General features: G+C 42.0%; 1 protein-coding gene across 1 annotated transcript in view; it reads left to right on the top strand.

The window, feature by feature from the left end:
• The first annotated feature begins 231 nt into the window (after positions 1 to 231).
• mxd4 (MAX dimerization protein 4) overlaps positions 232 to 15,055 on the top strand; it is a 31,035-nt gene continuing 16,211 nt past the window's right edge. The window contains exons 1-3 of the mRNA XM_077524819.1: positions 232 to 474; positions 986 to 1,085; positions 4,674 to 4,703. Coding sequence (XP_077380945.1) covers positions 411 to 474; positions 986 to 1,085; positions 4,674 to 4,703 — 194 coding nt within the window. The 5' untranslated portion in view covers positions 232 to 410. The remainder of the gene's footprint in view (positions 475 to 985; positions 1,086 to 4,673; positions 4,704 to 15,055) is intronic.

The raw sequence follows: 15,055 nt of genomic DNA, 5'->3' as shown, positions 1-15,055 counted from the left end.
AACGCCCACGAGCGCTTCTGACCAATCATATGTCGCTTTTGGAAACGTCACACCAACCATGTGGAAGAAGGCGGACTGTTGCTAGGGTATGTCCCCGATTACTTGAACCGGTATCGGGCCAATCAGATGCCATGCTACCATTTCTCTCCTGTTCATTGGTTGAAATCTACATTAAAAGCCCTCCTTGCCTCGTTGCCGATTGGACGAGGATGACATCATTCACCTCACTGAGTTTTAGTTAGGTGCTGTAGGTTGTTGCTACTGTAGTTTGGAGTCGTCAAGACTCAGAACTGATTATACCCTCGTACACACACCGGACTGAAACATCTTTTTGTTAACATTTCCATTCCAATACTTTATGTAAACTTGTGTACATACTGTCTCCTATTTGTTTTTGAGACAAAAACAAGATGGAACTTAATTCACTTCTAATTCTGCTGGAGGCTGCAGAGTACTTGGAAAGACGAGACAGAGGTATTTCAAGCTAAATTAACGCGATGACAGCAATTATTAACGTTTTAACTACAACCCGGACGAAGTGCTGACTTGTGTGGCGGCTTATGATTGGTACGAAAATGAAGTTTGAGCTGACATTTCGGTGGTGCAGGTATGATGTCACTGTGTGTAGACAATAGGACGTGGAGCAAACGATGGGTGCCAACTGGACCCGGTGTATTTTGTTGTTTTTTTCTTTCTTCCTTTTGTAGACATTTACATGATAAATTTAACCTGTTTTTGGTGTATATTCATAAAACAAACGGATGTTGTGTTGATAGCGTGCTGTATGTCGGAGGAGAAATGGGTAAACAACAGTGACATCAGCTTGTAACATCACGACAGATGCCCAAAAAAAAAAATGACGGCACGTTTGTGTGTGTGCGCGTGTGTTTTAACAAAACAACAACACGACTCATTGACAGCTCACGATTTGACTATATTCTGCAGCCACTTTTGCAAAAATGCACGTTTGTGTTTGTCTTCACAGAGGCAGAACACGGATATGCCTCGGTTTTACCGTACAGTAGCGACTTCTCCGGGAAGAAGACGAAAACCTCAACAATAAACAGAAAAAGTCCGAACAATAGGTACATCTATACGTGCTCCTCTTCTTCTGTGTCTTCTTTTTGTCCTTCTTCTTCGCATGTTTGTGTGAGTGCTGCTGCTGCTGCTGCAGGCTGGGGTGGAGGGAGGGAGGAGTCGCTGTTTTCCTGCACACTGCCATCTCTCTGCTGCCTGGGGCTGGGCTGGGCTCTGTTTTGGTTTCTAATAAACACTGCCACGCGTACACTGTCAACTCTAAATTGGGCTAAAAGGCTCTCTGTAGCCCCCTCTCTTTTCACTCACACGCACAACTAACACCCCCCATGCAGAGGACCTGCAGTCCTTTCATTTCTGCACCTCTCGCTTCATGTTGGGTTCCTACTGTAATGCATGTATGCTGAATTGAAGTACAGTGCATGGCGGGTCCGATGGTGAGAGTTGCACTCGTTCTCTCCTCACTTGATGGTGTCTGTGCACTAGTTGGCTGTAAAAAAGTTGCCCCACAGCAGTATCCACACACTTTTTACATGCCCTTGTATAATTTGTGAAAGATGGGCAACTTTGGGGAAAATATGACTGATGGCTGCACAGGTATCATACATTTTGTTAAATGATTATGCTGTTCTGCAATACATAACCGTCTCACAAATTCTGTCCAGGTGTATAAACTTATTAAACACCACTGTATGCTGAATAATAACGTGCATGTTAGGTTCATTGAAGACTCTTAAGTTGTCCACGGGAATGTGTAAGGTTGAATGACTGTTTGTCTATGCCGTTCCTGTGATTGGTCGGCGGCTCGTCCAGGGTGTACCCTGCGGCGCCCCTGAAGTCAGCCAGCATAGGCAGAGGATACGCAGTATTGAAAGTGGATGGATGTAGAATTATAATGCAAAGCTTCTATAAAAATGTATAATGAGTTTCCATGTCCCCGTGCTTGCGTAGGTTTTTATGCCAGTTGCTCTGGCTTCTTGACTCATTACAAAAACATGCATGTTAGGTTAATTGAAGGCTCAAAGGTGTGAATGTGAGTGTGAGACTGTGAGTGGTTGTTTGTCTATTTGTTTAATATGCCTCCGCTCAACCAATGTCAGCTGGGATAAGCTGCAGTTTACCCGTAACCCTAATTAGTAGTAGTAGCAGTAGTAGTAATGGTGGTAGTAGTAGTAGTAGTATAAGCGTGATCAAATATTACACTATCAGTATTGACATTTAGAATTATGTAGTAGCGCTGTGTCAACTCTGCTGCTACATTTTGAGGTCTGTAGTTTCATACAGTTGAACCCACAAACTTTGTCCCACAATCTATGCTCTTCCACATTCCTTTGGTACTGTCTGACAGCATAGCACAATTATGTGTGCAACTGGGTTAGGGTCGTGCATGGCAAAGTGGCAGGTGGGTGTGGTGGCTGAAACAGACACCTACATACTTGTGACTGGCAGCCTCATGTACCAGACCTGTTTTTGCCCTCCATTTTTTCTACCCTGTAGTTGTAAACACACCACAATAGTCGAGGAATTAAAGCGAAAGTCAACCTAAAACATTTCTTGACAATAATGTGTTCTATGCAGCACACTAGTCGAAACATGGTATTCTCATGAATATTGCATTTGATGAATATGAATAAAGCAGCAAAATCCACCTGTTTTTACCCATCTCAGGGGGCGGCCATTTTGCCACTCGTCGACTGAAAATGACATCACAGTTGCTCAAGGGCTCAGGTAGCGACCAGTTCAATGGCTCAGCTTGCGAACATCACATGACCAAACTCAGATAACAGGTGAGCCGTGATATGTCACATTCACAAGTTGAGTCATGGTTGGTGACATTACCTGAGCTCCAAGCAACTGTGATGTCATTTTCATTCGAAAGCAAGTGGTAAAATGGCCACCCCCTGAGATGGATAAAAGTCACTTTTGCTTCATAATTCATATTCCACAAACACAATATTAATTAGAATGCCATGTTTAGACTTTTTTTGTTTTTGTTTTTTTTAAACTAAAAGTTCCTTCATAGTCTGATGATCAATAAAATAGTGTATGTTAAGTCTCTCCGTCCGGACCGGTACTAAATGGCCTATGGTGTGGTGGCTGGGGACCACTGTAATATGGTGCATGTAAACTTCATTGTTTCTTCCTTCAACAATTTGACTCTGCCTTTAAAAGCGGAAATATGGGGATGGGAGGGCTGTGGGGGCGTGGTTCGCCAATGTGAAAGGGAAAAGCGAAAAACCAAGACCAGACTATAAAAGTTAAACACACAAGACTGACTTCTCCCTCCCTGTTTGTTGAAACCCATTGTCACTATCTGATACATTTGATATCTCACACAGCGCTGACGTCGTCACGCATCTAATTTTCAGAGTGCCTTGTTCTGTGAATACGCTCCCAGCTGCAGGGGTATCCCACTTTTCCTGGATTCTGATCAATTCCAGATCTTCTATCAAGGCTCTGATATTAATTTTTTGGGGGATTGCTGTGCAAAAGAGGCTATTGTTCCCTATAACACAATGATGACACTATCTTACCTCCATCTTTGTCGGATGTGGAAGCAAAAACAGAAATGGCTTACGTGACAAAAAGAGAGCTTGCTGATAGAAGTTTATGACATAAGGTCACATGCTTATTTGCAAGCCATTCTTTTACATAACATGCAACAGTATCCGCGTATTAACCTTTAAAGGCCTGTGAGAGCAATGGGACTTGGCAATGATTTTAAACAGACAGTACTTTTTCTTAATGTGACTCGCATCCCGTGGTGCATCGCCATCCAGATGCCTCGCGCTCGACAACACAGCTGTGGGAACCGCTGCTTCGCCAGCACAAGGGCCCTCAAACCAGCCGCCAAATGTGAAAGGGCTTGTTGTCTGCCTGCTCCCACCAACCCTCCCACTACACACTTTTGTTGTCCATGTTTTTGTTTTTATTGCCGTGGTATCCATGACAGCCAGATCAACAAGAGGCCCCGCAGTGTCCTCGCTGTTCCCGGGTCAGGATATCATATCGGGGGGTGAGGGCTCTCCTCGGAATAGCCCTCACGCTGTGGAATTCTGCAGTGTCTCGGCCTCCAGACGTCTGAGGGGCGTGTTGTTATCCACACTGCTGTACGATTCAGCATGCATGCCATTTGTTTGTGTGGGCAAGGCGGGGGTGTTAATCACCTTTCAGTTTGCCCACACAACAAGTGAGATGACTTTTTGGACATACGGCATGTCAGAATAATTTATTTATTTTTTTCTTGTCTTCACCAATCTTGTATTTTATTGCGAGTGTTGGGATTCAAATTAGGTTCTGAGTCTGCTTAATCATTTTTGAATTTGGGCCAATTACAAATAGTGGGACGAGAATACATTCCTGTTACATAAGACTCAATTTTCCAAACTCTGAACCTCCCCCTCACTTCACCTGTGAAGATTTTATTTGGCCCAGATTACCACAAAAAAAGAAGAAAGAAGCCTGTTACAGCTTCCACAGACAGGGGATGTCTTCTGCAGGACTCTTTTGATCAGCTGACGTGGGATCAATTCCCACTTAATGTCTTTTTCACAATCAACCTGTGACTGACTGACAGTCGCTTTGTAGTCTGCCATCATATTTTTGAGACTCATCCTCTTTTGTCTGCTTCCTTTCAGATCGTCGCACAACGAGCTGGAGAAACACAGGTGAGGCTGCATTTCAGGTGATCCTGTTGCGTGTACGTATGTGACTTTAACCAGCAGATGGAAATTTCCACATTCTCTAGTAGATCGCTGCAGGTAGGCGCCAGGTGCCACAGAAGTCCTTTTCAAAGAGAGGGAGAGATTTAATCAATTACACTTTGATGTTTTGCAGAGAAAGAAACTGAAAATATGCTGTCAAACAGTTGGCTGTCATGCTGATAAGAAATGTCTTGGTTTTACTTCCTTGTATGGAAATAAAGGGAATCCCGTAATGTGGGTACATATGCTCCATTGGCGTGAAAAATTAAGTTATGAAATTGCCTTTATTAGTGCTGCTTTTTTGCATCAAGGTCAACCCGAGCTGCCGGGCTTCTGTTAGTCTCGTTTAAAAACAAAAAACAAAAACAAAAACATGCCTGGCCAAGAGGATTTAGGAAACAGCTGATGTGAGTATCAGCATGTGAGCAGAGGCAGCATTGGGTGTGTGAGGTCGAGTGTTTGTACGTGTACATGACACAGTCATCCACGTTGAAAGATTAGTAAGTCACATGTCTGCAAGTGGACGTGCCGAGCGGAGGAGAACATGCATGGGCATATTCTTCCTCAAGACAAGACGGAGAAGTGTGATTACGCTGCAAATGTTGAGACACAACAGTTACCTCATGTCCGACCACGGGTGTGGTTATGGACAAAAGCTGTATGACGTCCACACACATGCCAACACATACCTGTAATACCACCTTAGTCATTTTCCTTATCATCATTATCGCTATGATGAGACTTGGACATGTGTATTATAAAGACGTTAATTTTATTCCCACTCCAGAGTCCAAACAATGTTTAAAGTCCACACCAATTATGAAAAGCATTAAACAGTAGAGTGTTCAGAAGATGCCAAAGTAACAGGTGGCACTAAAATAGATCACTGAAGGACCAGTCAGAGGTACTTAGTAATGCACAGACCTCCGCCAAGGTGAAGAACATTTTTTTTTCTGGTGTTTTCTAGCAGGATATGTTTTTCTTTCGTTTTCTAAGAAATATACCAAGAAATAGTTATTTCTCAGACTATAAACGGATGTGTTTTGCCAGTCGACACGACACGCTCAATAAAAATGAAATAACTTTAGTTTTACTCGAGGAAGAAAGGCCAAAACTGTTTAATTTTAAATTTATTCTGCATCTGTGTTTTTCATCAAATCAAGAGCGCGACAAAAGGAAGTCCTGTCCGTATACTTCCTAAACGCTCATTTCGTTTCATTAACGTTCATTTCATCTGTACATGCAGCCTCAAACTACAGCCTTGACTTCATGCAGACATTCAAGGCAGACACTGAAATCAAGCCCAATTGTTTGTCATAAATCTTTCGCGGTTCTATAATTGGCTTAAAGCAAAAACGAAAGATAGAAAGAAGAATTAGTCTTTGATGAGTCTCCAAGATATTAAAACAAATCAACGCGATAGCTTTGTTGATGTTGTCAGTCAGGTGTTGATTCATAAACGCAATGTAAGCCGTCAGCTTTCCTGTTCAGCCAGTTTCATAAGTATTTGGCCACCTACGAAAAGATTAATCTGCTGCCGGGCTGGTATTGTTTCCAAAAAACCTCAACCTCCTGACCCTCACGCCATCAGATGCACTCCAGGGTGGCGCTGCTATTTCAGTCCTGACTCACCGTCTTTGTTTCAGTCACATTGAGCTATCCTTGTACTCTACCTTCACGTGGTTGGCAAGGTGACAAATGGAAGTCTACTTCAGATGGCACGAGGCACGAGTGGTTAAATGCAAGGATTCAAAGCAAGCCAGGCTGTCATTTTTTTTTTTAAATTTTTTATCCGCATGTACAAACCAATTGGTATTTTACGCATATGTACATGACCTATCATTAATTCAGCTGAAATGCTAACTACTGTAGCATGTGTCAGAAGAGGAATTAGTTTTTTACATTTAATTATGTTTTCCAATATTTACATTCAAACAGATGAAATTAGTTTCTGTCATTGCTGCTTTGCTTTCATATATGACCAAATGATTATAAAACTAGTTTGTATAGCTAATGTATATAACTTGCATTGGCTTCTTTAACCTAGCGACTAGTGTCATTCACTGTTCCACAATGGGTATGTTTTCATTATTTTAATGGTCCTCAATGCTCCGCAAAACTCAACCCATTCAATTTTATTTTAGTATATAGCATCACCAATGTTATATGATCGTATTAAAAAAAATTCTTTAAGGACAGCATGAATCTACGGGAACACGATGAGGATGATTTGTGCTGCTGTTTGGATTTGGGTTTCTTGGTGGCATTTTCATGCTCTCCCCATGTTTTTTGTGGATTTCTTCCCACATTCCAAAAACATACGCGTTAAGTGAATTGAAATTGTTTTGTAGGTGTGAATGCGAGTGTAACTGCTTGTTGGTCGTCATGTGCCCTGCAATTGGATAGTGACCACTACAGGGTGTACTCCACCGGCTCTCACCCAAAGTCAGCTGTGATAGGCTCCTGTTAACCATGACCCTAAATGAGGACAAGCGGTATAGACAATGGATGGGCGGGATAGATGCATGGACGGATAAAGGAAATGACTGCCCCAGGAAATTATAATTATTGGGTGGTTTCAGCCATGTTGTCATTACCATGTGACTTTTTATTTTCTTTTGACATGATACAATTTTGGAAAATACAAGTAGATGTCAATCTAATCTGTCATTCATCTTAAATGTGATACATTTTAAACAGGACAATCACTCAACAGAAAGGACTCCTTGAAGATTTTATACTACAGCTGATATTTTTTCTTCTTCTTTTTTTTTCCTCCGGAGGTGCTTCTGCAAATATTTTCTTGACATTATTAATAGCAGACTGGCTGGCTCTCACCAAGCTGTCTGCTGTTTAAGAGGCAGCCTGCTCGTATTTATGTCCTGTTATCAGAGCGAGGCTGGGTGGGTGCCAGCAGCGTCCGACAGGGCCCTGTGTCCTGATGCGACCTGCTTATCTGCTGCAGCCCGAGTGCAGCTGTGATGCACTCGCATAGACTCATCTCATCGGTGACTCTGCTGCTTCTTTTGTGTGTGTGTGTGTAGTGGAACAGCCCTGCATTAGCAAGAGCTTAGATATGGCTGTGAAACCAAAATGCCATGTGGCTCGTCTCTACTGGCTTGGCTTCCTTCCTATTTCTGACTTCGGGCTGACAACTCGTCCTCATTGCACGCTTCCTTTTTTTTTTTTTTTTTTTTTTTTTTTTTTTTAATTTCTTGTGACACCAAGACACGGTGAAGCTGCAATGGTTGTTTACCAGCATGTCACCTGTTTACTGGAAATGTGAGTCCACTCGCGTGCAGTAAAGGTTTGCTTTGTTTGTGCATGCTTCCCTCAATTGACACACGGATTTACACCTTTATTTTTATCTCCGCCCATGTTTGCTCTTGGTTTCATTCTGACAGCACAAATGACGACTGTCCAAAGTTTGTCCAACAAGTTTCATTATCCTGAGGATACAGTCAAGCATTTTAAAGGTTGAACATAATCCCTGACAGGACACTGGTTGACCCTGAAATTGTCATACCATAATCAGATTTGATCTACTATTAAAGATATAAAATGTAACAACGTTACTTCAGTTACACTGATATGTTAAACACTCTCTGAAGTTAACTTAATATTCTCGTGATTTCAAATTAACTTTTACATGTGTAAAAATGAGTTAATCACAATGTAATATAAAACGTTAATACAGCACTTTAAATTTGATAATGAACAACGATGACTGATTTTTTTTTTCTCTTCTGGAGCTACAAAAAGTATAAGAAAAATGGAAACACATGCACAAAATCATTCCTGTTATATGATAACATCTCACATGACACTGGGCATGCCGGGCAATGGACACAGAAGTTTAGTGCCTCTTTAGACGTATGCTGTCCAAGATATGGTTAAAAAGACCATACCTATCCTCTCTGCTTTTCCCGACTTCTCTTAAACTACTGAAGTAATGCTCTGCGCTAAGCTAACTTGCACCACCAGCTACGAGCCATGCTTGCCTAGCTAGTGCGGTTAAAACGCTGTACGAAGCCGTTCTTCTGAATCACTAATCCTCGCCTCCATAGCAACAAATAAGATACACTTATGGGAATTATCATTATTTCAAAAGGAGGACAAGGAGTAGCTATTCATGTGATGCAACTAAAGAGAACAGGAGAAGACAGAGAAGCCATGCTAAGTGCAAACTATTGTGAAATATAGAATCGCATAACATGAGAATTAGTGCGTAGGTAGTACAGCATACGTCAACCAGAAGTCAGGCCGGAGCCGCATTACAGTGGTGAGTAATCAAGTGTGAACAGAAAATTGTCAGATAAATTAATAAGTGTCTAGGAAGGAAATAATACAACAGCTACACAGCAAGCGCACACTTTTAAATACCAGAAATCAATCTGTGCAATACCAGATACCACACCGCATGCCAAGAAAAGCCGATATGATCAAAGTTATAGTACTATATAGTATATTCAATATTTATACTATCAAAAGGTTATTTGCATTTGTTTGGACTATTTTTCAATATGAAGTGCTGAGCTTTAATTTTGAGTTTTGAGATCTGTGCAATAAATGTTCATAAAATGAATTACATCTTTCTTTCTTTGTTGTTTTAAAAAATTAACTTATTTTTTAATTAAATAAAGCTTAGGTTAAGGTACCGTGTAAGCCCACTCAGAAATATTTTCCTCTAAATTTTTTACAATTATGTTCATATCACGATATTAACATTGAAGCGCTTCACTTTATAATCGTGATATATAAAACCCCAGCTGTGGTCGCTCGATATTTCAGCACATTTTCAAAAATCTGCTGACATACCACTTGACATCACTCATAATGACAGTTTGACCTCCAAGTAAGTCACTGTGCGACTTTTAAGGTATATTTTCCGCAATATATTTTCTCAATTAACAAATTGTACGAATCAAGGGTGCCACTGTAAATCCCACCACGGCAACTGTGCACCAACTGCCGGACTTTGAATTGAAATTTACTTTGGGAGCACTTGGCCACGCTCTAAGCTTCCCTCTAATTAAATTTACTCTCCCGGTGTAGTCCACTCCCAGCTGTGATAAATGACTTATTTGGCTTTGGGGGGCTCTTCTCCCCTTGAGTGAAGGCCTCATGAATGCATGTGTGTGTTTGAATGATGGCGTTGTGGCTGCCCCACCTCCTTCATTTCTGCTCTTTTTCTATCTCTACAGGCTACATCTGCTTTTTCTGTTACCTTCTCCTCATTCCACCTCTACTTTTCACCCCATAAAAGTCACTGAGTCAGCAGAAACCTGAGGCGGTAAGAAGAGGGAGCGCAGCGTTTCCCCCCCACCCCTCAACACTCCTTCTCTCACAGAGGGCCTTTATCAGTCTTAACCGGCTTCCATGCCAATACTCATCTGTGCCAGTCTCTCCTCTTGTGAAGTTATAAATCATCTCTTGTGATCTGCTGTTTATGTGGAAGGTGGTGTGTCTGACAGTCGAAATGCACATTGCATACTGTGCGCCATCGGGAATGCAGTCGAGGTCATTTCGGGACTCGTGTCCTGAAGATGCAGTATAGAAGCACAGTGATATTCCAGGCGTTTTTGTTTTTTTGTGGTGGAGGGGAACATTCATGTAGCTCTTTATCACATGTGGCCTTTGTGTTTAACTTCCTCAAAATGTCACATACATTCCTCATGAGGGTGTAGTGACCCGCAGACAGAATAATGTGCTATGTGTAAAACCAATCTTATGATGCTTTGCAATGCGCTGACAAAACAGAGTCATAAATAAAGTTGGTCCTACTTTTGGTTAGTTGAAATGTAAAGTTTTCCACTGGTATATGATTTGTGCATATTGTAAAACATAACCCTAGAATAGAAAAGAAACACATGCATGCGCCATCTTGATTGAGTATCTTCTCCTTTCTACGTGCCAAACAATTAATCAAGATCTTCCATATATCAACAATCAAAGTCATTGTGAGTGACAGCTCTAGTAGAAACGGTTAGACAGTGGGAGCATCCTGCTTCAAATTTCATGCAGCTGCACACACAACAAAGAAATGCAGCTGCACGCACTTGTTTTTGAGAGAAAAAAAAAACATGCCTGTGAGACACGTTGCGTACGTGCTGGGTGCATTCCCAAGATGACGTTTTTAGATTGATTTTTTTTTTTTTAATCCAAGTGTACTGTCACAGAGGATTAAAGTGCATTACATTATCTGCAATAGTAACACATTCTTTACTGTTTTTTGGGGCGATTACTGGTGGACCGTCTGAGGCCAAATACAGTCTGTTGCGGGAGACTGGCCCATCTCCAATTTGCTTATTTTGCCACATTTCAAAGAATGAAAGTTCATATCCGTCCCTCAATTTTCCATAGCACTTATCCTCATTAGAGTCGTAAGTAAACTGCAGCTGACTTTGGGTTAGTTGGAGGCATTCACAGGACAGATATAGATTATAACCATTCAACCTCACATTTACACCTATGGACAATTTAAAGTCTTGGAGTTATCTAACATGCCTGCATTTTGATTGTGGAAGGAAGCTAGAGTACACAATTAAAGAAGGCTGCAGCTGAGACTTGAATAGCTGAGCTGTGAGGCAGACATGCTAAGTTAGGTTGAACAAACATCCTCTTTTGCCTTCTTTTTTTTTTTTTATTTCATGAAAATGTCCATTTTTTATGGGACCAATTAGTATGTATTGAATTTTACTGACTGTTTGGGCGATAAATGGAAGACAATGAGCGCACTGTGATGTTACCGGTGTTACCGTTTTTTTGTTTTTTTGTTTTTTTAGGAGGCATATTTTAAAGTAGATTTGACAATCATTTAAGTATCTCAAGGATGGGCTGAGTGTCCTCTTTTTTTGGAAATAAAAAGATGGTCAAAAAGTGGTTTTGGGTGATTTAGCAGCTAAGTCCACCTGCAAGGCCACCCAAGTACTGTTGACGTAAGTGTTGTGCATTTTCTATTGGTGGAATGGAAACAACACTGAGACTGAACTTGATCTATTAATGAACAAGGTTGTATTATAATTGGTAGTGTAAAAATTAAAAAAAATATATGTTATTAAAATTAAATGTAAAAATGTATGCAGATATAAAACCAACAAAACAGTCTACCTTTCTTAGAACTGGCAAAGCATATAGCAGAGGGCGGCTAGCGCTAGCCTGTTAGCAATGCAGGAGCACTCTATTGAGCTTGGCTGTAATATTGCTTTTATAGGCTCTTTCATCATTTTGCTTATACGTGCAAAGTTAGTCCTTCGATAAACGCTGCACTTAACCATGCTGCTGGGAATTTCATCATAAACATTGTTTTTAAAGACTTTTTCAGTGTTTTTGCCAAGTTAAAGCCTGGAGGACAGAATAGCATGTGGTGAAAGTGTCCAGACAGGGTTGCCAAAAAGACATATGTGCACAAGCAATAATACAAAATCTACAGCTGGAGGTCAACTCTAGAGGTCCCTTGTGGAATTTTCTTGCCCTGAGGTCAGCGTCCACTGAGAGGCTCCATGTATGGCTCGGGTCACGCCCAGCTGCAACCGCAGAGAGGGCGGGCCCGTACGCTATCTCTGGCCTGTGGCGTGTTTACCTTGCTTGCGTGTCCTCCTGTGCACTTGGAGAGCTATGCACATTTTGGCGATACGCTCCCGCTGCCTCTCAGGTGTCACCGCTGCATGGCGGGGAACGTCATGTTCCTGTGCGGGTAACAAGACAGCTGATGCTCGTAAACGGGGGGGTTAACGTGTGGTTTTCACTTTAATAATGTGCAAGCTTTGCATAGGGGTGCGTTCAAGTGCCAGGAAAACAATGAAAGAGCATATGAGGTTAACAGCGGGGAGGGAAGCAAGCTGGCTGTTTTGGATGCAGGCGGAGGCTGAGACATTCTTGAGCGTTGCCTAAGGGAGGGACGTGGCTGCTGTGTGTGGAGCAGCCAGCTTGAAATTCAGGTCAGCAGAGTATGCACACATATGCTACAATGCAGTGTTAAGTAAGAGGGGCTGTTTGCAGAAAGGGAGAGTTTGTTCACATGGGAGGTCACCAAACTCAGAGTTACTACAATACTCAACAGCCACATAACATTTGCGGTCGTTCAGAAAGCGAGCAATTACAAGAAAAAAAATGACCCTCTGAGGTCTGTTGTGGATCACTTGTCCACCTCCGATTTGTTTGTCGCTACTGTATTTTGTGTGAAAAGTAACAACAAAACATGTTTGCAGTTCTAACTTCCCATCTTCATTTTCTTCTTTACCAGGCTGTTTGTCCTGGCTATTTTTTTTTTCACAAAAAGCAGAAGAAAAGGGTTACACAGAGCCTAATAAGGAATGCTGAGGTCTTGCCACAATTTCTGAAATTGTGCCTGAATTTGTGCAATGACGGTATTCCACCAACAAAAAGACACAGGAAAACCTAAACATGGCCAAAATGAATGCTTTGACGCTCACTCAATAGAGGTCTCATTATGAGTGGCATTCCATTTTTATTGCAAATACTTTAGGCAAAACAAACTCAAAAAGGCCAAACTCTGACCTAATCCTTTAATACTCTCAAGGCATGACAAAAAAAACAATTTGCATCAGAAAATTGGGTTTGATGTAAAAGATTTGAGTGTATCAAATTGAACCAAATCGATTTGTTCCACTTTAAAATATATTGAGATACGTATGAAATTGTCTTTTACTAGAGATATATATTTGAAGGCCATGTTCCCAGTACTGACAAGTTCATTCATATGTATGTATAATAACAAGAAACATCAAACCCTCTCAATCTGAGCCATAACATATTAAATTGAATCGTAATCGCCCCGAATCAATCCACTTTAAAATCAAACCATCCTTTGAATTATATCGCGCATGAGGATACGTATCAAATAGTTTTTTATTGATTCGATGAACAGCCCTAATGCTCACTGAACTGAAGTTTCATAATGAACTCTGAGCTTGTCTACTTTTAAGAAGCATATTATTCCTGAAAAATGTACAATTGTACAAATTTAATGCATTCAACTTCACTGGCATATATTTGCCTTTGCTTTACCTTACAAGTTTGTTGCATTCCTCCACGTGGTTGTTTGGCGCTCACCCCACTGTTCCTAATCCTGTCTTACAGTAAACATCAATGCTGAGCTCTTCTGTCATGGCACAGGATTCCTGCGTGCTAATCATTGACAGGGCTTCATTAGAAAAGACAAGCTCGCCCCGTGTCAGGGGAATGTGTTTTTGGCGCTCTCGGAACTTGTCCATGCTAGTCCGTCCCAACTCCTGCGAGCGCACAGCGGAAGGCAATTACTTCCAAGTCTGTCATTTGACATTGTGCTGAAATGATTCCGACGACACACAGGGAACCCTTTTCTTTAGCGTCGTCCTCTCATTTCTTTCTGTTTTGCTTTTTGCTTGCACGCGCCCCTCTTAAACTTCTATTTGACATCTGTTTTCCTGTTAAGACCAGTGTAAGCACCTCTGTGCTGAGGAAGGGATTTTGTAATGATCTGTGTTCACACAGGGATTGTATAAGAAAAGTCAAATGAGTTGCGCTCACATGGCATTCCCAATCACCCGACAATCGAAACGCTCCTTTTGAAATACTAGCACTCTTTGCCTTCCTGTTGTTTCATCGCCAAGTTTCGAGTGCTGAGTGAAGTAACGCTGCTTGCGTGTCAGCGCACAGTCATGTGAGCGCCAGCGTCATGTTGCTGCCGTCAGGGGATCGTGTTTATGAGGGACGCGTATACGTCTGACTCGTCTCGTAGTTGTCGCTGGTCTCTGAGATGTGTGTGGGGGGTGGCTGACAGAAAACAAACACGTCTTGTCCCTGTGTGACTGACATTTCATATCAGGGCGAGAGAGGCCTCTCACGCTGCACCTCTAGTGTGCATGTGCGATGCACGGCCACTTTCACGTCCGCGCTTGTTTTCACAGACGGCACATGTGATGTGATTTTAAATGAAAACACATTGAGGGCTGGGCCGCAGGGTGACAGGGAGACTGATGAGGAGCTGCTGAAAGACCCACTGTATATGTGTTTGTACGCCTATTTGGCCCCCGGGTAGGCTCCTTCACCACCCCAAGCCCTCCTCCACCCATATGTGCAGTGTGCACACCGGGAACCTGCCAGCCAGATGTTGAACCACCACAGTGGCAAGCCCAGATTGCACCAGTTGCACCGTGGTGATCCACACTCACGCGAAGTGCTTCACTCTCACTGCATGCCAAACAGACCACCAGATGTAGGGGTGTGCGTGCGTGTGTACACTTTCTGTTTGAAAGCCAAAAACAACATTTTTGTACCATTGTAGGATAAATAACTTGATAGGAAGAAAGCCT

This window comes from Festucalex cinctus, chromosome 6, assembly GCF_051991245.1.
Source record: "Festucalex cinctus isolate MCC-2025b chromosome 6, RoL_Fcin_1.0, whole genome shotgun sequence".
Classification (NCBI taxonomy): domain Eukaryota; kingdom Metazoa; phylum Chordata; class Actinopteri; order Syngnathiformes; family Syngnathidae; genus Festucalex; species Festucalex cinctus.
This window is presented reverse-complemented; position numbering and strand designations above follow the sequence as displayed.